At 45.7% G+C, this 27,824-nt stretch overlaps 1 protein-coding gene across 1 annotated transcript in view; it reads left to right on the plus strand.

Moving 5' to 3' along the window:
- Window positions 1–27,824, plus strand: part of USH2A (usherin) — a 994,545-nt gene that overhangs the window by 484,334 nt on the left and 482,387 nt on the right. Inside the window, exons 28-29 of the mRNA XM_073553328.1 lie at window positions 2,843–2,923; window positions 5,810–5,989. Of these exons, the coding sequence (XP_073409429.1) occupies window positions 2,843–2,923; window positions 5,810–5,989 (261 nt within the window). The remainder of the gene's footprint in view (window positions 1–2,842; window positions 2,924–5,809; window positions 5,990–27,824) is intronic.

A 27,824-nucleotide genomic window follows, 5' to 3' on the forward strand; every position in this document is an offset into this window, starting at 1 on the left:
TCTAAGCTGATCAAACTTTGCTTTCCTGAAATTCAGCGTTTTTGTAACCCTCTTCCAGGGCACCTTACTGAAGGACAAGTGGAATTGTATTATATTGTGGTCACTGTTCCCTAGGTGCCCATCGACGTACTTCTGTTATTCTATCTGGCCTGTTGCTTAAAATTAAGTCCAGAAGGGCTGTCACTCTAGTTGGGCCCTGCACAACTGGTGACAGATAATTATCTTTGGTAACTGACAGAAATTGGTTTCCTTTCTGAGATCTGCAGGTTTCAGTTTCCCAGTCTATGTCGGGGTAGTTGAAGTCCCCCATAATAATCACCTCATTGGGATTTGCTGCTTTGTCTATTTGTTTCAATAATACATTCTCAGTGGTTTCTGTTGTATTTGGTGGCTTATAACAAACCCCTATGAGGATTTTATTACTTTTCCCTCCTTGTATTCCACCCATAGAGACTCCACCTCTTCATTTCCCTCTTGTATATCTTCTCTTAGTGTGGACTTTAAAGTGGACTTTATATATAGACAGACTCCACCCCCTTTCCTTTTTTTTAACGATCCCTCCTAAACAAATCATATCCTTGCAAGTTAGCTGCCCAGTCATAGCTGTCATCTAACCATGTCTCAGTTATTCCTATGTCGTATTTTTCCTCATACATTACCAACTCCAGATGGAAAAGTCAGTGGAGACATTATTTTTCCCAGCAAGCCACAGTGTATTATTGCAGAAGAGATGGAAAATATATATATTTATACCAAGTTTTTAACTAATGGTGATCAAAAAGTCACACGACCCTGGTCCAACGGCCATGATAGTACCGGTAATCCATTCCTGCCAGACCAGAGCCTGTGAACCACAAACCTCCTCCTACCTGTTCAGTTCCTTTGCTCCTCTTCTGATTTGTAGGTCTGGCATGATGTCATCATTGCATGGTGTCACATCTAGTACACCAGTGTTCCCCAACTCCGGTCCTCAAGAGCCACCAACAGGTCATATTTTCAGGATTTCCTTAGTATTGCCCAGGTGATTGAATTCTTGCCTGTCCAGGTGATGCAATCATCACCTGTGCAATACTAAGGAAATCCTGAAAACATGACCTGTTGGTGGCTATTGAGGACTGGAGTTGGGGAACACTGTAGTATACTAATCAGCAGAGGCTCCGAGAATGGTGGCAGTCAGGAGGAGATTCTTAGGACTCTGGTCCGGTGACTATGGACTGCAAACATGGCCAATGAATCAAGGACATGTGAATTATTTTTTTTAATCATCTTCAGTTCAGAAAACATTGTGCATTTTCATGACCCTGGTGCTTTTGAATACTTTTATTGCTTATATTATGTATTATTACTAGCTGAAGAGCCCGGCGCTGCCCGGGCATAGTAACTAACTGTGGTGAGTTATAAAAAATTATAATTATCCTCCATCCCATAGTCCCGTGCCCATATACCCATCATACATATCCAGTATCCCATAGGCCCGTGCCCATATACCCGTCATACATATCCTCCATCCCATAGTCGAGTGCCCATATACCCATCACACATCCTTCATCTCATAGTCCCATGCCCATATACCCATCACACATCCTCCATCCCATAGTCCCGTGCCCATATACCCATCATACATATCCTCCATCCCATAGTCCCGTGCCCATATACCCATCATACATATCCTCCATCCCATAGTCCCATGCCCATATACCCATCACACATCCTCCATCCCATAGTCCCGTGCCCATATACCCATCATACATATTCGCCATCCCATGGTCCCATGCCCATATACCCATCACACATCCTTCATCTCATAGTCCCATGCCCATATACCCATCATACATATCCTCCATCCCATAGTCCCGTGCCCATATACCCATCATACATATTCGCCATCCCATGGTCCCATGCCCATATACCCATCACACATCCTTCATCTCATAGTCCCGTGCCCATATACCCATCATACATATCCTCCATCCCATAGTCCCATGCCCATATACCCATCATACATATCCTCCATCCCATGGTCCCATGCCCATATACCCATCACACATCCTTCATCTCATAGTCCCGTGCCCATATACCCATCATACATATCCTCCATCCCATAGTCCCATGCCCATATACCCATCATACATATCCTCCATCCCATAGTCCCGTGCCCATATACCCATCATACATATTCGCCATCCCATGGTCCCATGCCCATATACCCATCACACATCCTTCATCTCATAGTCCTGTGCCCATATACCCATCATACATATTCGCCATCCCATGGTCCCATGCCCATATACCCATCACACATCCTTCATCTCATAGTCCCATGCCCATATACCCATCACACATCCTCCATCCCATAGTCCCATGCCCATATACCCATCATACATATCCTCCATCCCATAGTCCCGTGCCCATATGCCCATCACACATCCTCCATCCCATAGTCCCGTGCCCATATACCCATTATGACATCATCATCACTATGGCAACCGTTATGACATAAACGTCCCCATTGCAACCTATGATGAATCAGCGTCGCCATGGCAACCATTGTGACATCATAATGAAGGGTGGAGCTTGATGCACACACACTTTTTCCCCATTATGTAGATAGGGGCAAAATTGTTTGGTGAATTGAAACGCGCGGGGTGAAAATTTCACCTCACAACATAGCTTAGGACGCTCTCAGGGTCCAGACGTGTGACTGTGCCAAATTTTGTGGCAGTAGCTGTGACGGTGCGGATGCCAATCCCGGACATACACACATACACACACACATACATACATACACACACTTGAGCTTTATATATTAGGTTTACTTTTTATTATTGTTGTAATTTTACAGAATATTTGTATCGTGTGATTGCGTCTAATGATGGCGGATCAGGAGCCAGTCCCTGGAGCAGAGGTCGTTCAAAATCTGCATGTAAGTGGATTTTATTTGTTTTTTTTTTATTCCTAATTTGCTGCATTTTTCTCAAACTTTTATGCCTTAAAGGGAACATGTCGACAGATTTTACATATGAACGTAAATGGTACAGCTGTATAGGAGCTTGTTCCCCAAGAAAAAGGACACCTTTTTTGTAGAGATCTGATGTGCCAGTCATGAGAAATCTAGTGTACTAGTGTAGAAGTCATAAATGTGGCGCCCCTGCGGGTCCAATCGCCACAGAGGTACTGCATCTCAGCCAGAGGTGTGGTATCTCACAACCGGGTAAGTTGGGGGCACCTCACCACACTCTTAACACTGCACTCAACACACACACTAGCTAGTCAGGGCACCTGGGCGTACCCTTCGGGAGGAAGACCTCACCCCTGACTGATGTAGAGCAGCCAATGGGAACAGCGAGTGAGCGGAGCTTATAGAAAGAGTGGGAGATTTGAAGTCAGTTGGTAGGAGTTCCTCAGGGGAAGAGCAGGTAGAAGGATGTGCTTGGAGCAGCTCATGTCAGGAGAAGCTGCCGAATAGTTTGGCTGGGAGGGAAAGCTCCCGGGAGGAAAGAGAGGAATTTCTAGAGTCCCACGCTGATTGCTATCAGGTGGGGAAAGAAATTAGGTCTCAGAAGGGTCTCAGCCCCTAGCCTAGCGAAGTGAACGACGAACTTAACTAGCAAGCTGACAGCTGTGGTTGCTGTATGGGCCACAGCGAATCCCACAGTTACCTTCCCAGAAAGGCAGCCATATAGGATCAAGAAGCCGCCTGAGTGACGAATTCTGACAGGATCCGCGGCAGCTGGCCTGGGACACTGACTGTGAAGGTGCTAGAAAGGGAGGAAGGAGAGTAGAAACTAGGTTGGTGAGACGGCCTAGGAAGGAACATACTGAAAGAGAGTGTTGGAGGGGTATACTCATCTACCCGGAAGTTTATTGGACCCCTAACCTGGAGGACTCAGCACCGAAGTGGGCGTCTGTGCGCACCAGACAGTGAGTAAAGCCCTTTGGAACTGCATTCTACTGAGTCCTTGTCTCCTTTCTACATCCAACACTCAGCACTGCTACATCCTCCACACTGCTTGTCACCATATCCCCTGAAACCACACTCAACAGCCCTGGGACTATTGCTCGACCTGTGGAGAGCTATTGTCACCTCAGCTGCGACACACCAATGGTCCCAGAGGAACAACACCGCAGCGCTGGTCACCTCTGACCAGAATACCACACTATAAACTTTATCCCCAATTTGTTGCACTTCAGCAACAACAAACAATTTCTCTTTTCGATTGTCCGCCTGGGGCCATGGACCGGGTCCCGGCCACTGTGACACCGTCTCCCATTGAAGTCGACGGGCCCGGTACCGAGTACCCCACGGCCCCCGGGGTGCGACATATGCAAATCAGGCTACAAGTGCACAAAAGGGGTGTGTCTATGTACTTGGAAGAAACAGTCCATACGCATTGACACACCTCCAGTGCACATCCAGCCTGTTTTGCATAAGACTTTTAAGCTAGATTTCTCACGACTGACTCATCGGATCTCTATAAAAAAGGTACAGTTTGTATTGGGGGACAAGTAGCTATAAAGCTATTCTACTAATTTCACATGTAGAAAAAGTAAGTGCTAGCAGGCTCCTTTTAATTATAAGTGGCCCCTAACTCTATTCATCATGGCTGATATTAGAGTCAGTTTAGATACATCTCTAACAGCTAAATTAAAGGGGTTCTTCCATCTCATAGCGTGATAGTATATCATCAATATATTCCATCACTTTGTACTCGCTTCTGGTCCATTCACTGGGACCCCATCAATCCTGAGAATCAAGGGAAGCAGAGCTGGTGAAGGATCTACATCCCCTTCATTCTCAGGATCAGAAGGTTCCAGAGGTCAGACCCTCAACAATCATAAAATGATGACATATTCTAGCTATAGAAAAACCCCTTGAAGTAATTATATTGTAACTGCAATGCATTCTGGGAAAGCTGATTTTACTTTTTTATCTGAAATATGTATCATTAAAGGTAATTAAAGTAGACTTTCCGACAATGTAAATCATCTAGTAAGAACATATCTCTGGACCTGGCGATTTGTCTATGTGAGGTGGAAAAACGGTTGCTTCTTCAGAAGGAAGTGACTATGAGCAAATATATTTTCTTCTGGGACAGAATTAATTCACATTGTCCTTAAAATGGAGTCTGTCACCAGGTTTTTGCTGCTCAGTCTGAGAGCAGAGACCCCGATTCAAATGATGTATCACTTACTGGGCTGCTTGCTGCAGTTTTGATAAAATCACAGTTTTCTCTGCTGCAGATCTAGCAGCTCTCTGAATGGTGAGCTCTGTATAACTCCGCCCACACCACTGATTGGTAGCTTCCCATGTACACTGTGCATAGGCTTAAATATACTAACCAGTGGTGGGGGTGTGGTTTGGATACTTAGCAGTGGCTTTACTAGTCCTTGTTTTATCAGCAGGATATTATCAAAACTATAGCAAGCAGCCCAGTAAGTGATACATAGCTGGAATCATGGTCTTTGTATCTACTTTATGATGCTCACAGATTAAATATGAAAATCACGGGGACAGATTCCATTTAAGAAGTCCAGGCAATCTATATAGGATTTTGGCTATAAAAGACACTTATGGCAACTATTATGTACAAAATATTAAACAGACTGTACAGGATTGGAAAAATACAGCAAATTAGAAAAATAAAAATCTTACCACACATACTGTATCTATGGATCGTATGTGGTATTTTATCTTATCCCTTTCCACTTCCGTAGTGATATTTTGCAGTACCAGACACATCCCATGAGCAGGAGTGGTGCCGATTTTGGAAGAAAAAAAATATAATTATATGTTTTGTGGATTTTATAGATCCTCACGGTGGACTAATTCCTCTGGAAGTTCTTCAACTCAGTGGATCCAGTGTGGAGGTGACCTGGGATAGACCTGCTGGAATCAGAGGAATCATTGAGCACTATATACTGACTGCAAAACCTGAAGACAACCAGAGTATAGCCACAACCCAAACCATAGTCCTAGATGGCATCAATGGTAAGTCACAAAATACTGGAAAATTCTTTACTGGTACCGCTTGCTATTTCATTTGTCAGTCTTAAAGGGTTATTCCCGAAATTATAAGCCGGCAGCACGGTGGCTCAGTGGATAGCACTGCAGTCTTGCAACGCTGGAGTCCTGGGTTTGAATCCCACCAAGGAGTTTGTATGTTCTCCCCATGTTTGTGTGGGTTTACTCTGGGTTCTCCGGTTTCCTTCCAAAGACATACGGTTAGGGAATTTAGATTGTGAGCCCCATCGGGGACAGTGATGATGATGTGTGCAAACTGTAAAAGCGCTGTGGAATATGTTTTCTCTAAAATTGAGCAAAAAAATTAGCATGAACCTGAACCCTGCAAACTTCTTCCTACCTTCCCAAATCCCAGTGCCTGACATGATGCTTCCTGCAATGATGATGTTGTGCATGACCTAATATTCAGTGGGCAGCACGGTGACTCAGTGGTTAACACTGCAGCCTTGCAGCGCTGGGGTCCTGGGTTCAAATCCCACCAAGGACAACATCTGCAAGGAGTTTGTATGTTCTCCCCATGTTTGCGTGGGTTTCCTCCGGGATCTCCGGTTTCCTCCCACATTCCAAAGACATACTGATAGGGAATTTAGACTGTGAGCCCCATCGGGGAGAGGGGTGATGATGTCTGTAAAGTGCTGTGGAATTAATGGCGCTATATAAATGAGTCAAATAAATTAAAAAAACGGGATCACAGACGGATCTCAAATTATCACCTATCCAAAGGTTTGGTAATGAGTAGAGGCCATCCAGTCCTGAGAAAACTCATATTTTTCTCATATTCCCCATCATAATGGAGCGGCAACTGCGTATGTGCACCAGCACTTTTAATTGTCTATGATAGTGAGATGACAGAGTACAGGCAGCTTATAGACCATAGTCATTTGTAAAGGTAATTTAGGTCATGCTATTATTCCGATTTTTTGCATATTTGCTTTAATCATTCTCTGCAGTATTGTTAGATGGCCCCCCGAACAGGTCCTCAAGGGGAGAAATGTGCCATCAAGGAGGTCAGCCTTGGTAATGTAAGCTCAGAAAAGCAGGATTCAGCATGTATAGTGCTGAGAGAGTTAATAGGATGTATCAGGGTTTAGGAGCAGTCAAAGAGATAGGGGTCAGCCCGTCCTACCCATGTGGAAATTCGACTTGTAAAAAAAAAAAAAAGCACATGTGTTTTTAACGAGTTTCCATGACGAAAACATATTTGACAATGTATGTAATCCGCACATGACTATCAATAAAGTTTTGTCAAAATACCAGGAAGTATCAAAATCAAAGCAACTTTATTTAAATAGACAAGAGAAACAAAACGCAGCATCAGAAACACGATAAAAACGCAAGTAACCTAATTTACTGATTAATAAGGTGCAGAAAATCTGCAATATCAAAAACTCAGCAAAAGCTCATCGTGTAAATGTAGCCTAAGGCTACTTTCAGACTTCAGATTTTTAAATCCGGCGGGCTGCGGCGAAAAGTTGTCAAACCTGATCCGGTAGAAGCCGCAGCCCGCCGGATCATCTGTTGAGGCCGGAGACGGTGCAGGAAAGGGAGAGGGCGAGAGAGACTTCGGGCATGCGCAGTGGAAAAAAGCGGTCCGGCGCTGTCAAAAAACGTTGCAGGGAACGTTTTTGCAAAAGCCGGACAGACATTTTTTGCCCTTTCCGGCAAAAGCCGGACACCCCGCATGGCCATCAGGCGCAATGCGGCGATAATGCTAGTCTATGGGGTAAAAGCCGGATCCGGTGGCAACCGGCGCCGGATCCAGCTTTTACATTTTTCGCCGCATCACGCCTGATCTTCCAAACTGAAGTCTGAAAGTAGCCTAAGAGCAGCATCAAATATGGCCAAGGCTAAGGCCACGTGCACACAGTCGGTGAAAAAGTGGTGACGGGTTTCTATTATACTTTTCTTCTGATTGCTCCACTCCTCCTTATAAATACTGAGGTCAAAAACTGAACGAATAGTGAACGTGTGAATGGGGCCCAAGGCTGCTTATCCACTATGAGTTTTTGATGTTTTGTTTTTTCCTTCTTTCAAAAACGTAGCGTCTTACAGTTCCAGCAAAGTGGATGGAATATATAGAAATCTCCAGCCTACTGCTTTTTTTTTTTTCTTTAACGTTGCGTATACTGACATGCGGTGCGTATTTCAAATCTGCAGCATGTGAATTCTTCTTGTGGGGGTAAGCTGAGTTTTATGTGCAGATTTTCCATATACACTTGCATTGGATGCAGAAAATAAGCAAAGTAGAAAACAAAAGGGCATTTCTAAGGTGGAAACGTGTAGGGAAGGTGACCTGACGGACGGACGGACTAGTCTGAGTGAAGAAGGAAAGGGATGCACAGTGTAGGTAGGTGTACAGTGGGGAAACAGCTAGGAAAGTGTAGTGGACGTGCAGTACCTTGGGTTGACCATTAGATGGCAGGGAGGAGTGTGAGCAAAGGACTTGACAGCAGCTTAGGGCTTTAGAAACCGTTGGTCATGGGGGGCGTGGTTGGAGTGACAGTTTCAAGGAACCGGGTGAGCTATAAATTCTGAGGGAGGGTTCCAGAAAGTTCCAGTCCCCAGGGGGAGCTCAGATGACAGGAAGACTGCGACAGTCTGTGCGCTCTGAGGAGAATCCGACCAGGGGGACTGAGGAGAGAGAACGTCAGGGGGGTGGTCCTGACAGGAAGAACCGCAGAAGAGACGTGGCAGTGGGTGCAGGATACCGTATTTAACACGACGACTGACCAGTGGAAGCGCTGTTGGTTTATGGGCCTAAGGCGGCCACAGTGACGGACCTGTCAAGAACGTCAAACACTAAAGGAGGGACGGTACGTACAAATACGTCCCTGGTGACAGTGTGAAAACGGCTCTGAAATCGAAGAGCCGACAAGTGAAGAGAAGTGCGGTGTGTTGCGGAGGCCGTTAGGTGAACGGCAAGTAAAGAAATAAACTTGGACCTGTTGTACCCAGTAACTGCCTCCATCTTGTCTCTGTGTCATCTCTGCGCGGTAGTGAAAGAGGGACCACCCCCCCCCCAGCTCGGCCCACCACCGACTCTACATTTGGCGTAGTCGGCAGGATCGCCGCCGCTAATACATCATCTTCTGCAGCAGACCTGCCTCAAAGAATGGAAAAGGACTTGGACTACTCTGTTTGGATTACAATTACCTGTGGATTACAAATTACCTACCTGTGGAATACAAAAGGGGAGCGCTGTGGCGGATCTGTGTGGCCAGCAGAGGATCCGGGGCGGTACCAGGGACTGTGCAGTATGGCGGTGCTGCTTCAGCGCAGAGGAGAGGTCCGGGTGTTTGCAGTTGATCAGAATGGACTGGGACCCCCTCCAACGTACCCCAAAAGGAAGCAGTATGTGCCTGGAGATCGACGCTTCCATATATTGGACCCTGACAGGTGGGTGGAGAGGCCTGCCGACACCCCACCTCACAGAGGTAGTGGCACAGAAGAAAAACTTGGCTGCGGCTGTCTGATGCCATTCGAGTGCTGCCCAACGGACGGTATGAGACGCTGCGGGTGTCGGGGCATCGGCCGACTAGAGTGGCAATGGCGGCAGGAGATGGAGCTGTGCCAGAAGTCGCCCTCAGAGCCACGGGAGAGCAGCGGGATGCTGAGCTGGGGAGCGGAGCCTGAGCGGAGTCAGCGAGAATGGCCGCCACCAATACCAGCAGAGGACTTCTCAGCGGAGCCCCCGAGTTTAGGGGAAAGGCCCGCAGGACAGTGGAGCGGGGGACGGAGGCTGCGGGGGAAGCCGTGTGTTGATGTGATGAAGGCCACAGCGCCGGGGAAGGTGAGAGTACCCCCGGCACCTCCAGTGTCTCCGCAAGCGGCCCCCACCATTCTGCCACAGCACGCAGTCTCCAGCAAACCGGAAGGTCGGGCTGCAGAGGACCCTATGGGATACGCAGAGTTGAGTGAGACCCCTGCCCCCGTCCCTGAGCCATTTTTTTTTTTTTTTTCTGGGAAAATATGTTTACCTGACAGAACGGGGATACGGAAAGCGGAGGAGTGTCCAGGTCCAAGGAAGGGGGGAGGAGGAAAGAAGACATGCAATGTTATGTTATATTTTGGTTTTAAAAGCAAGAGAAAATGAAAAAAAAAATGGGTACTTGTGATATTGTAAAGTTGTTTTGGTGTACAATATGCACAAGTAAAATGCAACAGGTCCGGGTAAGGGAAGGTCTGCGGGACCAAAGGAAAGTGTGAGATCCGGTAGGGATCTAAGAGTTGAGGAGGTCTGGGAGACCGGGACGCCGACCATGACATGAAATTGAAAGAAGGGAAAATGAGTTGGAAGACGTGAGAGAGACAGCCGTCCTAGGTCAGGTCCCCAACACCACGGACACCCCTGAAAGAGGAAGGCGGGCGCTGGTAATGACCTGGAAGGTAAGAGACCTCGATCATGGCGTACCGAATAGTGAAAGGTAACAGAAGGGGAGAGTAGGGGAAAGATACACGCCGTAGAGAGAATACGGGTGTACCTTGCCCAGTTTGAAAGACGTTGTCATGTGGCGTGCGCGCTGGTGAGTAGCAGTAGGCTGCTCAGAGCATAGTGCTCCCAGTATGGTTCGGCCCCCGCAGATAGTGGGTTTGGCTCAACAGCTGGTCCGACAACAGAATGTAGGTGTAGCTTCAGAATGATGAAGGCAGGGATGACGATTGTCGAGGATGACAATGGACAAAGGAAGGGGGAGTGTAGGGAAGGTGACCGGACGGACGGACGGACTAGTCTGAGTGAAGAAGGAAAGGGATGCACAGTGTAGGTAGGTGTACAGTGGGGAAACAGCTAGGAAAGTGTAGTGGACGTGCAGTACCTTGGGTTGACCATTAGATGGCAGGGAGGAGTGTGAGCAAAGGACTTGACAGCAGCTTAGGGCTTTAGAAACCGTTGGTCATGGGGGGCATGGTTGGAGTGACAGTTTCAAGGAACCGGGTGAGCTATAAATTCTGAGGGAGGGTTCCAGAAAGTTCCAGTCCCCAGGGGGAGCTCAGATGACAGGAAGACTGCGACAGTCTGTGCGCTCTGAGGAGAATCCGACCAGGGGGACTGAGGAGAGAGAACGTCAGGGGGGTGGTCCTGACAGGAAGGTACCGCAGAAGAGACGTGGCAGTGGGTGCAGGATACCGTATTTAACACGACGACTGACCAGTGGAAGCGCTGTTGGTTTATGGGCCTAGGGCGGCCACAGTGACGGACCTGTCAAGAACGTCAAACACTAAAGGAGGGACGGTACGTACAAATACGTCCCTGGTGACAGTGTGAAAACGGCTCTGAAATCGAAGAGCCGACAAGTGAAGAGAAGTGCGGTGTTTTGCGGAGGCCGTTAGGTGAACGGCAAGTAAAGAAATAAACTTGGACCTGTTGTACCCAGTAACTGCCTCCATCTTGTCTCTGTGTCATCTCTGCGCGGTAGTGAAAGAGGGACCACCCCCCCCAGCTCGGCCCACCACCGACTCTACAAACGCGTAAAAAAAAATGACTCTATCAATAAAGTTTTTTCAAAGCTGAATACCAGAAAGTATCAAAATGAAAGCAGCTTTATTTAAAGCATGACACACCAACAAGAGACAAAAAAAAATGCACCGTCAAGAACATGATAAGAGCTCATGTAAAAAAAAAAAATGCTTATGAGTCGCCCTCCCAGGGCTGTGGTGTACTCGGTACCGGGCCGGTGTCAGTGGGACGTGTCACAGCAGCGGTGACCCAGACCGTGGCCCTGGGCGCCCAAGTAATAGGAAGATGTGAATGGTGGAATGTAGTTAGATGAATAGTTCGTGACGCCACCTGTGGTGTTCAGCAAGGGAGGTGATAAGCCGACCCTGCATGCAGATCCGCTGGGACTGATGGTATGGTGCAGCAAAGATGTTATAGCCCTCCACAGGCAGGGCTGTTGTCCCAGGGCAAGATAGGTGAAGAGACACTTAGATGGTGTAGTGTTTGGCGCAGGGGGTGTAGCAGTGCCAGGTGGACGGACACAGGAAGGAATGGAGGACACCAGGGCATGTAGTTCCAAAGCTTTACTCAGTCTGTAGTGCCCGCTTCTGTGCCGTGTCCTCCGGGTCAGGGACTCAGTCAACCTCCAGGCAAGATGGAATGCTCCCTTCCACGCTCCGCGAACTTATGTGCCTTTTCTGAACGTCTCCTCTATAGTGCCTTTAAGTGTGAAGATCTCCTAGTACTGAGTTACATTGGAGTTCCTCCTGACAGATGTTCCCAAGAACTCTACTTGTACGGCAGACAGCTGTAGCCTGCTTCGGGGACTCTCTACTCCTGAGTCCCGGCTCTCTATCCGTTTTGCTGTTGTGCCACCAATTTTTAGATGGGAGTAGTGCATTTACAGCCCACTACTCCACGGGTGTCTGCTGCAGAACCATTAGTGTCCATACAACCTCGGGGACCGGGCCCCAGCCTTGCGCTTAGAACTTCTAGGCAGGGTTCTTCCTTTAACCCACGTCCTCTGTGTTCCCTTTTACTCCTACATTCCGTACTAGACTTTCTCTCCTATGGAAGCTCAGGCTTCAGTTCAATGTCTTTCTCCTTCTTTCCTTTCCCGTGCCAGCTGGCTCAGATCACCGAGGCAGCTGCAGCACTCCTTCCTCCATCCCTCTTCAAGGGATCCCCACTCCTCTCCGAGTGGCTTCCTCTCTCAGACCCTCCGTCTGACTGACTGACCTGTAATCCTAAACCATCCCGCTCTTTTTTGTATTCTCAACTCCACCCACCTCCCAGCACGTCTAGTGTTCCAAGCAGGGAATCACCAAAGGTGCTCTGCTTCTCTCTAAGCAAGGAGCCGCAATGTGGTTTTGCTGAACTACTCTGTTGTGTGGGGTGCGAGTGTTGGAGCGTGGTCAGGTGCCTCAAACTTACCTGGATGATGGGGCACCACACCTTAGGAGAAGGTGCAGTACCTCTGTGGTGACTGAGCCTCAGGGGCGCCACACTTACAAAAGCAGAGTGAAAATCTACATAGTCAAAATCTCATCGTGAAAACATGGCCTTAAAGGGTTTTCCAGCTTTGGAAAATCCCGGTGCCCCTTTAGGCTAGTTTCACACTAGCGTTACCGGGGGCACAGCGCACGGCCGCCGCTAAGCTCCGCCCCCGGCCATGCCACCTACAGTCAGCTCCTCCAGCGTACCCTATATTTAGCGTTGGATACGTTGGTTGTGCACTGGTACAGTTTTGCCGGCGCTTGCGTCATTTTGGCGCTGCGCCAAGTGCACAAAAATGCAGCACAGTGTGTCTGGCGCACGTCAGCGCAAGCACCAGTAAAACTGTACCAACGCACGACCAGCGTACCCAACGCTAAATATAGGGTACGCTGGTCGCATGCAGTGTCATGCGCCCATAGGAGGAGCTGACCGGACGGGGCGGAGCTTAGCGGCGGCCATGCGCTGCGCCCAGTAATGCTAGTGTGAAACTAGCCTAAGAGAAACAAACTGCCCTTTACTCCAGGTCCAGGACAAGTGTCTGCCATTACTCCTGATCGCTGCAGCATTAAAGTAATTTCGATAGCGCTGCAGCCAATCTGTGAGCTCAGCAGCCGGCAAAGGCTCCAGCTGTTAACCAGCGCAGAGCTCTCCGATTGGCTGCAGCACGCACTTTCAACATGAAGTCAATGCTGCAAACAAAAACAGAAGCCAGGGCCCACGACGGAGACTCAGCACTGCAGCTGTGGAGAGTAGGTAAAGCACACTGTTTTTTTCTTTTTTAAACAAACTGCAGCTGCGAGATGGGAGTTTTCTGAAAACGGAAAATGCTTTTAAACCATTTGTACATTATCGGAGTATAAACTGATGTATTTTCCCCTAAGATCTAATGTTCTCGGCCCTTATACTCGCAACCGCATTATGTAAGAAAGTACTAAACCGCTATCAGACCTATTTAGCCAAAGCATCTTAGTAAATTTCTACGGATCGCCACCGGAACACGTTGGGGGGAAATAATGCAATGCATCTTGATTTTTTTCTAAAGTCATTACATTTATGGCTTCTTTATATGTGACCTTAACAAACAGCCCACGACATGTGTAAGTGCTCTCCGTGTGGTGATTCCTGCACTTAAGCACCCAGCTCGGGCTGTAAGGGATGAAAAATGTGGTCATTTTGCAATAGCAAATGATAGTGGTATTAGTCCTTGACAGGTCCAAACCTTGGACTTTATCGCATGTAAAAGATGAAATACAGGTTACGTCTCTGCGATTTTTTCACATAAAATATATTTATGATTTAGAGAAAAACAGGGTGACTCAACATCACTAAACTTGTCCGGCAAAAATAATTTAGTACTCATTTCTCATGGTCCAAATACACCTTACTATCAATCTGCCTAACTAGTCCCATATGCTGAATTGATTTTCTAATTCCCCGTAGGGGTCGGAGGTGGTGGGGAAAAGACTTTTTTTTTTTTTTGCTGTTGATAGATTAACTAGTGTTCTCTTGGGATGCTTGGCTCTGCATGGGTTAAATCCAGAAATTTGGATTTTTTTTTTGTAGAATTATTTAATGAAATAAGATGATCATTAAAGCTACATATAAAAAACAAGACCCTTCTCGCGGATAGTATTTGGTATTGCAGCTGTAATTACAGACACAAACCATGGACCGGGGTGGCGTTGTGCGTAAATGGAAGCAGCCATGTATTCCTGCTCCCCTTTAACTTCCAAATAATCCCTATAATATACAGTCATGGCAAAAAATAAGGACAGTATTTTCTTTTATAAGAACTTATCAACATTTAAGCTTCATTCCAAACAATATAAATAAAGGTAAAGAAGAAAATTACATATCTGCAATTGAAAAAAAAAAAAAAAACTTAAAGGGATTGTTCACTTTGGACAATCCTTCCTTCAATGAAACATCTTGCAATAACGTGATAATTTTTTTTCCTTTGCGCCTTTTGGTCTAGTTTTTATTTTTACCCCCTTTTTTGGTTTGCACCAAAGTCATATTTCCATTTGCGCCTTTTCTTTAAAATCTATTTTATGTCTTTGCCTGTGTTTGTTTTACTTTCATCAAAGTGGCGCAGGCATATCATGAACTTCGCCTAAAGTAAGAAAATATTCTTTTTTTCTTTTAACTTTTTTTTCAACTTTTTAGCTCAAAAAGACACTTTCTGCACAAAATGTCCCAGAAATTGTTATACAAATTGCCTCTTCAGAGAGAAAGAGGACTTGAACTCTCTAGCGCCAATGGTTGGAATCACCAATTCAACAAGTCACTATTAACTCTTTAACGAGCCTTGATATGAGTCTTTAATGAGACTTTCGAGGCTCGTTAAAGGGTCCATAGTGACTTGTAGGATCGCTGCTTCCTACAGGTGGCGCTATAGACTTCAAGTCCTCTTTCTCTAAAGAGGCAATTTGCATATTAAATTTCCCAGAGGAGCATTGCACGGCCCATAAGCCTCCTCACCTTGGCATGTCAGAGCTGATATGTCACTCTCCACAAGGTGTAACGTCACCCCTTAGACCTCAGTCCAGAAATTGTGGACATATGTAAAATCACTGCCGGAAGGGACTGAAGTATGTTTGCAATAACTACAGGTAAATTCGGCCTCTTGGCTAAGATCAAGTGTAGGGTCTTTCAAAAAGGTGGCCTGCTCCTACCACCTTAGTACATTGAGACACAATACACACTGGGTTGGTGCACTTGCTAGTATGTCAGGTGGCTCATACAGTTACCTGGTGGAAACCATGCCCTGCCCCAGGATCAAAGTCACAAGGCTGGTGTAGAGGATTGGGATAGAACACCCCTTTTATTGCCTCCTCCCCTTTAAGCGCTTTAATGTAAATATAATGTTATTCTTCGGTACTGCTACACGGCTGTGTATTACTGACTGTCTGATTGGTATTGCCACGTTATGTGCTACCATATTGTACATATTGTAAGATATAATGCTTTATTATGACTATTGTATTGCACTGTATTTCTGTACAGATTAGGGTAAGATAGTGCCTCCTTTGGGAACATTAGAGGAGGGCTCTAGAGTTCATAGAATGAGTAGGCGTAGTTCTGAAATGGGCCACTAGATGGGGGCATACTAGTGGGCCTTATTAGATATAGCTGTTAGGAAGTTTGCTTAGGGTTAATTGTAGGAGGAGCTACTGTCAAAAATTTGGCTAATTTCCATTCCAGTTTACAATAAACTCGGCAAAACAAACATAACTATAATAAGGCATAAAAGTATGAAATGACAACAGTATGAAAGAAATAATGATGAATATAACGTAAAGGCAAAACATTTTAAAATGTCATGTCATACACAGACAAAGTTTTACAAACTAGCAAATTGTTATCGTAGTATAAATAAGGCAAAAAAAAACTAAAAAATTTTTAAAAAAAAAATAAAGCATATAATAGCAATAATAATCTAGCAATAAAAATATAAAATGTTAAAATACAATTGAAAATAGTAATAATCTAATATATAAAGCTCAAAGTGTGTGTGTGTGTGTGTGTGTGTGTCTGGGATTGGCATCCGCACCGTCACAGCTACAGCCACAAAATTTGGCACAGTCACACGTCTGGACCCTGAGAGCATCCTAAGCTATGTTGTGAGGCAAAATTTTAACCCCACGCGTTCCAATTCACCAAACAATTTTGCCCTTATCTACATACTGGGGGAAAAAGTGTGTGCGAGTCAAGCTCCGCCCCTCATTGTGATGTCACAATGGTTGCCGTGGCGACGCTGATGTCATCATAGGTTGCAAGCCCCGCCGCCGCTCATTATGATATCATAATGGTTGACTATGGGATGGAGGATGTGTGATGGGTATATGGGCACTGGACTATGGGATGGAGGATATGTATGACGGGTATATGGGCACGGGACTATGGGATGGCGGATGTGTGATGGGTATATGGGCACGGGACTATGGGATGGAGGATGTGTGATGTGTATATGGGCACGGGACTATGGGATGGCGGATGTGTGATGGGTATATGGGCACGGGACTATGGGATGGAGGATGTGTGATGGGTATATGGGCACGGGACTATGGGATGGAGGATGTGTGATGGGTATATGAGCATGGGACTATGGGATGGAGGATGTGTGATGGGTATATGGGCACGGGACTATGGGATGGAGGATATGTATGACGGGTATATGAGCATGGGACTATGGGATGGAGGATGTGTGATGGGTATATGGGCACGGGACTATGGGATGGAGGATATGTATGACGGGTATATGGGCACGGGACTATGGGATGGAGGATATGTATGATGGGTATATGGGCACGGGACTATGGGATGGAGGATGTGTGATGGGTATATGGGCACGGGACTATGGGATGGAGGATATGTATGATGGGTATATGAGCATGGGACTATGGGATGGAGGATGTGTGATGGGTATATGGTCACGGGACTATGGGATGGAGGATATGTATGACGGGTATATGGGCACGGGACTATGGGATGGAGGATATGTATGATGGGTATATGGGCACGGGACTATGGGATCGTGGATATGTATGATTGGTATATGAGCATGGGACTATGGGATGGAGGATGTGTGATGGGTATATGGGTATGGGACTATGAGATGGAGGATATGTATGATGGGTATATGGGCACGGGCCTATGGGATTGTGGATATGTATGATTGGTATATGGGCATGGGACGGAGGATGTATGATGGGTATATGGGTACTCGACTATGGGATGGAGGATATGTATGATGGGTATATGGGCACGGGCCTATGGGATCGTGGATATGTATGATGGGTATATGAGCATGGGACTATGGGATGGAGGATGTGTGATGGGTATATGGGCACGGGACTATGAGATGGAGGATATGTATGATGGGTATATGGGCACGGGCCTATGGGATCGTGGATATGTATGATTGGTATATGGGCATGGGACGGAGGATGTATGATGGGTATATGGGTACTCGACTATGGGATGGAGGATATGTATGATGGGTATATGGGCACGGGCCTATGGGATCGTGGATATGTATGATGGGTATATGGGCACGGGAGTATGGGATGGAGGATAATTATAATTTGCTATAACTAACCACAGTTTGTTACTATGCCCGGGCAGCGCCGGGCTCTTCAGCTAGTATAAGTATATAATGATAACAATAATAAAGTAATATAAAATAAATGTAAAAAATATTCCATAGAAAATAGTGAAATTATCATTACTATTATCAATAGTAATAATAATAATGTTGTTATTATTATTATTGCATTCTTTCTTAGCTATTGGCACTTGCATACAAAAAAAATTGCGGTTCCCTCCCAACCCCCCCAAAAAAAAAAAAAAAAAAATCTGCATAATGTCAGTGGTGATCTTTGTTCTGGAAGTGCTGACTTTGTAGTCCAATGCGAACACTTGCTGAGTGTAAATTTCACAGGCAGGCGATAAGATCAAAGGGAATCAGTGGGTAATGAGAGCAGAGTAGCCAGTTTTTTAATTGAATTAAAACCTAGGTGACACCGGTGCCGACACCTGTCCAATTACAGACAAGCCTAGGTGTTTACCGTTGCTGTACAAGCGATTTGAAGATGACAGAATTCTTTCCGCCCACAGATTAACATAATGAAGGAGAACAGATTACCGTGGATGTCAGCCAAACCGCTACATTGGCAGCTTAGGAAAGAGAAGTAGATTGTTGAAATATGTAAATAAAAATGGTACACACTCCGTTATCCGGCAGTTGACCTTTTTGTACTTGTTAGGAGGATATGAACAGGTTTGCATTTGTAAATGTCACATTATAGAACCCCCGGTTACGTGTGTGGCGGTGCCCTTTTAATGCCGTAGGACTTATTTATATGTATATACAGTATATAATATATACCTGTCTATCTGATTTATCATCTAAATATTTATAAATAATACTGTGCAAATACATTTGCCAGGTCTGCAAAGTAAGAATGCTTAAAATAATAGAAGTATTAATAATATATTATCAATTAGCAAAATCCACCCAATAGCTCTGGGCTATGCCCCTTTTTTTAATACTGAGGAGTTCCCCTGATACTGATTGACAGCGCTTGCTCCAGACAAACTTAACTGTGGTTCACACTGACTATGAAGAAGTCAGCGGCCTGCCAACAGTAAGGGGGCAGGTCTTCTTTTCATCACTGCCTACTGACAGCAGCCGCCCCTCCCCACTTTCTGAAGCGTTGCGAGCAGCTTCAGAGAAGATGAGTTACATGTTCCTCCTTTCTTCAGCACATCACAGAATGGGTTAATTTCACCACTAACATGGTCCTATTCTTTGATGCAGAGAAGACTAGAGGAACACATAACTGATCCTCCTCTCTGAAGCCGCACGCTGCACTTCTGGGTTTAACAGGGATGATGGTGGTGGCAATAGCGAACAGCAGGCAATGATGAAAATGGTGTCCAGCTGCATCATACTGTATGAATGCCGCTGACTCCTGCAGTCAGTGTGCACGGGCAGCACCAGAGTTAGGCAAAGTGAGTAGTGTTAATCAGAATCAGATGAACTGCCCAGTATTCAAAGTGAGGGAGCGTAAAGGTGCGCGGAGGCCTTGTCCTCCCCAAGAGCGCGAGGAGGCCTTGTCCTCCCCAAGAGTGCGAGGAGGCCTTGTCCTCCCCAAGAGCGCGCGGAGGCCTTGTCCGCCCCAAGAGCGCGCGGAGGCCTTGTCCGCCCCAATAGCGCACGGAGGCCTTGTCCGCCCCAATAGCGCGCGGAGGCCTTGTCCGCCCCAATACCGCCCCAATAGCGCGCGGAGGCCTTGTCCGCCCCAATAGCGCGCAGAGGCCTTGTCCGCCCCAATAGCGCGCGGAGGCCTTGTCCGCCCCAATAGCGCGCGGAGGCCTTGTCCGCCCCAATAGCGTGCGGAGGCCTTGTCCGCCCCAATAGCGCGCGGAGGCCTTGTCCGCCCCAATAGCGCGCGGAGGCTTTGTCTGCCCCAAGAGCGCGTGAAGGCCTTGTCCTCACCAAGAGCATGCGGAGGCCTTGTCCGCCCCAAGAGCGCACCAAAGCCACTTCATTTGCACATGGAATAAAACAAGTTTTAAAAGTAATTGCAGCAATGAAACATATACTGCTTATATGATTTTTATAGGGGACCGAGTCCTCTATATAACTTTACTTTTTGTAATTTGGCGCATCAGACTACTTAGTGCTGGAACCAACCTACCCTTTCTATTTACTGTCAATGTGTATGTATATATATATATATATATATATATATATATACAGCACTGTGTACCTACAATTGCTCATTTTGCCTTTCTACCCAGCTAATTCTTTTCTTTTCCACTAGATCTATGACATCAAGTGATTAAAAACAGATTAGCTGATTCCTTCTAAGCTATATGTACGAACAAGAAGTCAATTTTCCTTGCATGAGTCATCATTATAACTACAATTCTACTTCACTCCAAAGTCTCTGGCAGGGGGAGGAGCTGAGCAGCTGGGTCAGGAGTTGAAGAGGAGGCAAAGCTTGCTTGCCAGAGACTTTTCAGTGATGGAAAATTGTAGTTCTACTGACTCATACAGGGAAAAAAGACCTCTTGTTTCTACATAGAGCTAAGAAGGATTCAGCTAGGCAGTTTTTAATCACGTGATGTCATAGAACTAATGTTAAAGAGAAGAATTAACTGGCGTAAAAGAGCAAAATGAGCACTTGTAAGTGCACAGTGCTGTATAATATGATGACTGGAATATAGTAAAGGGAACCTGTCAGCTGTTTTGGCCGCTATAAGATGCGGCCACTGCCTTTCAGGGCTTATCTACAGCATTCTATTATGCTGTAGATAAGCCCCCAGTCCGACTTGCAAGATAAGAAAAATAAGTTTTATTATACTCACATCGGACCGGAGCACATGGGACCGCCCCCAGTATAGTAACATTTATTTTTCTTATCTTGAAGGCTGGACCGGGGGCTTATCTACAGCATTATAGAATGCTGTAGATAAGCCCTGAAAGGCGGTGGCCGCATGTTATAGCGGCCAGAACAGCTGACAGGTTCCCTTAAAGAGGATAACAACTTTTATGTGAGTGCTTCTTTAAATCCCCTAAATAGTAGGCAAAAAATAACAGTGCTCCAGTAAAGAAAAGTGAAGTATACTTTATTCTCTATCAGTGGATCATGTAGGTTCGGACTGGCCCACAGGGAAACAGGTGAATTCCCCGGTAGGCCCCTATTCAGGAGTGGGACTCACATTGTTTATATATGAGCAGTAGTTGGCACAACACTCTCGATTCCCTATGTACAGACAGAAGCAGGACCTCATCATTCATGTACCAATTTACCCAGTATATTATGCTAATTATGCAAATTGTCTCTTCAGAGAGGAAGAGGACTAGAACTCTAGTGCCACCTATTGAAGGTAGCAATCCTAAAAGTCAATGTTGACCCTTTAACGAGCCTAGTTACATGACTTAGGATCAAAGCCAAGCCAGAATCTCCATTTGCAGACACTGTGTTTCGGGGTACTGCCCCTCATCAGTGCAAAGTGGGAGATCTGGTTTGGCTGTGAGAGAGGCGTCTGACCGATATCCAAGAAGTATCATTTCTCCTTGCGGAGAATGACATGCTAAGCATGTCGAGGTGAGGAGACTTAAAGCCGCAATGCTCCAGAAAGGTAGATTTGACTGACGGTAATGTAATATTACAAGTAGCAGATCAGTGGTGCTTGCCGGGTACAAGCAGCTTTTCAGTTCCACATGGATACTTTTTTTTACCCGAAAATGTTGCTTGGACATGTGATATCGGAGAATAAAGTATCCTTCACTTTTTCACTAGGCTCCTGGAGTGCTGCCATTTTTTTTTTTTTTCTTTGTTTTGAGCTATTTTACCAAAGTCTCCTTCTTAAAAGTAAGTTTACTATTTCTTTACACGGTCATGCAAGAATCCTGAAACACTGATAAACCGGCACGAGAGATGAATGATTCAATTTGTAACTAATCAAATTTAAAATTCTCCCAGAAAATTTGAATTTGCCGTAATCCTGCAAAATGTTGGCAGCACCTCGCCGGTGCTTTGTGCCCGTCTTCAAGTCTACCGGGCTATCATCCAGTGCTGAAGCCTGCCATTGGCCTTCACATGGTCACAACGGATGTGAGCATGAGGACAATCTCTTTGATATAAAAGTAGACTCTTCATTAAGAACGTATTTACCAAGTAAACCTAGATCCATCCCAAAAAGTTTCTGGTCAATTGCCATGTTCCTTCTTGTGTTACTGTGCAATTTCTAATTAAGTATTTATGGTTTTGGTCTTTTATTTTTCTCACTCACACACATAACACAGGACGGCAGCGTGGAAGGAGATAGTCGCTTTATTGCTTTCATGAACCAAAACTTCTGAGCAGCGATCACACTTTTTGAATTTCCAAGGTGAATTGGGTCATTTTTCAGACCGTAAATTTCAGTGACATTCTTCTCTCTTTTATGTTGAAGTCGTTGCCAGTAGGAATTAAAAAGAAAAAGAATCTAGAACATCCTAAAACTAGATCAGAAAACAATCCTCCTGGAAAAGACTATTTAATATAAAAAAAAAATTGTAAATGAAAGTACAAAATAGCATAAAGATTTGTAACTGAGCTCATACACTCGTTCTCACTAATCACCCACATAAATGTAAATGCTCCCTGAAGTTTCAGACAACTTGATGTCATTTGTTATATATTGTGATAAATAGACAATCTGCAAATTATATTATAAATTATTTTTCATACCCCAAAAAATCAACTTTAAAGTGCATGTCCTTAGGCGTCTCCTTTCTGTGTGACTTGACGCCTTCTCTCAGGTATAATCTGTCTCTAGTAGAGATGAGCCGACCCGTGGATGTTCGGGTTCATCGGTTTTATGACAAAGCTACAGTGAAAAGTTTGGTTCGGGAACCGAACTTGACCCCAAAATCGAACCCAATAAAAGTCAATGGGGACCCGAATGTCAGTGCTCTAAAATGGCTGTAAAATCGTCATAGTAAAGGCTAAGGGGCTGCAAAAAATGCTAAATAGGGGATAAAGCAGGACAATTGCCCTGCAAACAAATGTGGATAGGGAAAGGACTTAAAATAACATAGAATAAGAAAAAAAAAATAATTTTGAACCAGGAGGCAGAGGTCCAAGTAGAGCAGGAGATTGAGGTGGCGGTGTAGTTGGAAGAGGCGGAGTAGGAGGAGGCAGCAAACGCTTTTTTTTTTTTTTTCTTTTTTAGGGTGTTTACTCTGAAAACAGGCAGCCTAATAATCTGCTGGCCACCCTCTCTCTCTTTATACAGGTAGAGTAATACTCTGCAATTTTTTGGGTTGAAAACAACGAAGAGAGCATCAAATCGGAGATGTGGCCGTGTTCCTGGTGGTGGTGGTGGTGTAGCTGCTGCAGGGAGAGGGAGAGCATTGTCGATCTGTGTCTGCTACACACCCCAATGAAAGACCTTCACCTGGGACACGCAGGCGACAGGATGTTCTGTGTAATTTCAAAGGCCCGAGTACCGTCTGATGAATGGTGAGGCCAGAACAAGTGAAGGCGGTTTTAGATTGGTCGGCAGAGAGTGCCTTCAGTAACTTCGCTTTCTCTTCCTCCTAGTCCCCTGCTGAAAGCGCAGATTTAAAAGTGCTGCACAGGTAGTGAAAAAATAAACAATATCCAGGTGCATATCAAATATATAATGTATGTACAGTTGAAACCAGAAGTTTACATACACTATATAAAAAGACATATCTGCATGTTTTTCACAATATCTGACATGAAATCAGAATAAACCTTTCCCGTTTTAGGTCAATTAGGATTACCATAATTATTAATATTTGCCAAATGCCAGAATAATGAGAGAGAGAGGGAGAGAATGTTTAAGGCATTTTTATTCCGTACGTTTCGTTAGTATTTGGCACCATTGCCCTCAAACTGAATGACTTGGGTCACACATTTAGGATACCACCATCAAAGATTGCTGGATGTTTCTCTGTCCATGTTGTCTTCTCTTCCTCCACCACCTCCTCCTCATCGGCCTCCTCATCCGGTGAACGTAACGTGCATGACCAACTTCAGTGTAGCCAGGTGGAAACTACAGCAGGCTGTTTTGAAAATCATATGTTTGTGGGAAAAAATCCCACACCACGCAGAACCTAAGGATGGGGATCAAAAACCAGACAAACGTGTGGTTGGTGCTGATAAACCGCAAGCCTGGTCTGGTGAAGTGCGATAACAGGTGAAATAGTTCTGAGCCTAGCCGGCTTGACGCACATCCCTTACTTGGGGCATGTGCTGAATTTCTTGCTGAAGAGCTTCCTTGAAAAGTACACCTTCCTCAGAGCTGCTACTGAGAGTGCGGGTCATCTGTGTGTGCTTCTCGACGTTCTCATCTGGCTGCTGCTCGCCTTTCTGTGCTGTATCGTCACTTCTGCCTTTCTTATCCCAGTCTCATATGCGACACACCAAGAAGGTGGAACACCACCTTGCATATGGTGGAAAGACTGTGTGAAAAGCACAGGTGAGTCGCTCTGTGGGACAAGACCACTTCAAGACCGAGTGGGCCTCCATGTGGGATGTGTGTGCTGTGTTGTCATGATTTGAGTAGTCAACGAATATGGCCATCACTGATGATTAGTGATGGAACAGTAAAGTTCGGGGTCTGTACTGAACACCTACTGTTTAGGGTTTGTGCTTAAACACTGACGTCTACCAGGAAGTCAGTATTACTGTTTGGGTTAGGTACCCCGAACATCATGTGTTTCCCATGCTGTCATCTGCCTGACAGCGTGAGAAACATCGGCGGCTCTGATCAGCCGTCACATTGGTGTCAGCTGATGAGAGAGTACTACTGCTATCAGCCTACGCCTGGTGCCGCTAAGAACAGTAAGAGCAGACGCAGCTGATGGGAGTATTCTGATGCCTGCGCTATAAATAAATAAATACATTTTATTTCTACTTTTGATAACCAGCATGGCAAAACTGACAGGTGTGGGCTGCAACCCTCAGCTGTCAGCTTTATCAAGAATAGAGGGGTCCCCACGCTGATTTTTTTAAAAATAATTTTAAAAAATGGCTTGAGGTCCCCCCATTTTTTTACAACCAGCCAAGCTAAAGTAGACAGATGGGGGCTGGTATTCTCCAGCTGCTGAGGGACCATGGATATTGGCCCCCTCAGCCTAAATGTGGCAGCCCGCAGCCGCCCCAGAAAATGCTCATCTACTAAATGCAGCAATTCTGGCGCTTGGCTCGGAGGTTGGAGCAATGCATGCTGGAAAGCAAAGGGAAAAGAAATTTCAGCATAAGCAGTCCTGACAGGATACTCATGATGGGGAATAGCCCAATGGCAACTTGATTTTTCTAAGTGTACTGAATCAGTATTTCAGCAGCTCTTGATCCTTGCAACTCTTTTTACCATCCATGTGTGTCATCCATTTTTCTCATATGAGGGAAAAAAACTTATGGAGGCTTCTCAATCTTCTCATGTGAATCTAGATGTCATCCTTGCTGTTTTTCTTATTTGCTGACCCTTTCTTTTGAATTGGAGAGGTTGCTCTGCTAATCAGTCCAAACTCTGATACGTCTGCATAAAGATTTCTGGTGTTCTATCTGTAGAAAAAAAAAGATAAAAGTATGTGAAACTCAAGTGACTAGGGCTTTGGAGATGGCAGTGGGAATGAAGATCAGAGCAGGGGCGGGCACTGACAGCTCAGGGCCTCTGTGCAAGAAATGTGTCTGGGCCCCCCTCCTTTTATGGCAACAAAGATATATATATATATATATATATTATACTGTTTATATATATTACATAGTATCCTTTATTATGTATATTGCTGTCTCTTTTACAGTGCCCTCTCTTGTTATGTACAGTAACGTCCCTTAGATATTAGATTACATAGCGCCCTGTGATTTATTACATACCATCATGTCTTGTTAGCTGTATAATGCAATGATGGCTGATGGAGCATGGGAAAACTTCTTTTCTAATGAAGGAGCTGATGAACTGGTCGTCTGGCCACCGGCTCCTCCATCAGCAGTCATTTTATATCTAAAAAGAGAGGGGACTATGTAATAAAGGAGGGCGCTGTGAATAACAAAATTAACAAGAATACACTATGTAAGAGACAGTACTGTACATAACAGCAGAGGAAGCTATATAATAAGGGACGGCACCATATGTAACTAGAGAGGATTGTACATAATAAGGGATGATGTTATACATAATTAAAGAGGAAACTAATTAACTAAGGATGGTGTTATACAGAATTAGTGAGTACACTATATACTAAGGGACTGTGTTATACATAATAAGTACGTACACTCTATACTAAGGTACTGTGTTAGATATAATAAGCGATAATGTCTTCCTCCATCTCCCCCTGTTCCTAAGTCCATTAAAAGTCCCTCTTCCTCCCATCCCAATCCCCCACACCCCTCATTGTCCTCCTCCCCCGCATCCCATTATTGTCCTCTCTCCCACCACATGATTGCCCTATTCACCACCTCGATTATTGCCTTCTCCACCACGACTATCATTGCTTTCTTCTCCACCCCCATATCATTGCCCATTCCACCACCTCCATCATTTCTTCATCCTCTACCATCCCCATCATTGCCCTTTCCACCACCACCATCATTGTCCTTTCCACCACTACCATCCTTGCCCTTTCCACCACCTCCATCATTGCTTTCTGCCCTACCACCCCATCATTGCCCTCTCCATCACCCCATCATAGCCCTTTCCACCACCTCCATCACAGCCTTCTCCTCCACCACCCCATCATTGCCTCCTTCCCCACCACTCCCATCATTGTCTTTTTTCACTACCACCATCATTGCCTTCTCCCCACCACCAGCATTGCCTTCTCCCCCCACCACCCCATCATTGCCCATTCCACCTCCTCCATTATTTCCTTCTCCCCCACGATCCCCATCCTTGCCCTTTCCACCACATCCATCATTTCCTCCTCCCCATCATTGCCCTTTCCTCCACCACCATCCTTGCCCATTCACCACCTCCATCATTTTCTCCCCCCTCCACCCCCATTATTGCCCTTTCCACCACCTCCATCATTTCCTCCTCCCTCACCACCACCATCATTGCCCATTCCACCACATCCACCATTTCCTCCTCCCCCACCATCCCCATCCTTGCCCATTCCACCACTTCCTTCATTTCCTTCTCCCCATCACCCCATCATTGCTCTCTCCATCATCCCATCATTTCCTTCTCCCCATCAGCCCCATCATTGCCCCTACACACACAGACACACACAGCACCATTCACCTCTCTGCACATTCCCACGCAGCACTACGCACACACACACACAACACACATGTACACACACACACAGCAACTCTCACCTCTCCACACGCTCTGCTCCTGCATCATCATCGCCTTCATCTCTCTGGCACAGCCGGCCGCTGAATGATGACATCATCCAGTGGCGCTGCTGTCTGCGTGAGAGGAAGCGCTGGCAGGAAGCAGGACAGATCACTGCAGCTCCGCTCAGCTGCTATATTTTCTTGTAGCAAGCGGAGCTGCAGGGATCGCTCCCTTGCCTGCCGCACATGAGGGCAATCTGGCCAGGGGCCAGATTTCCCTCATTATTAGTCATCCTGCAGGGCCCCCCCACCTCAGCTGCACATGCGGTATGTCTGCCCATGGATCAGAGTATGAAAGAGGGAGGAAGTATCTATCTTAGACAGAGCAGAAAAAAACAGACTGTAGATTTTGAAGACAGCATAGGAATGTGGAAACAGTTCAGAATTTAAGCTCTGCTGATTCATGAGAGCTAGTAAAGCTCATCCTGGACACGCAAACGTCACATTCAGTCTTTATTATTGAAAGGGACACATGAGAATAGTCTAAAATCAAGAGCAA

This window comes from Dendrobates tinctorius, unplaced genomic scaffold (assembly GCF_039654945.1).
Source record: "Dendrobates tinctorius isolate UK_male_01 unplaced genomic scaffold, ASM3965494v1 ptg000201l, whole genome shotgun sequence".
NCBI classification, from domain to species: Eukaryota; Metazoa; Chordata; class Amphibia; order Anura; family Dendrobatidae; genus Dendrobates; species Dendrobates tinctorius.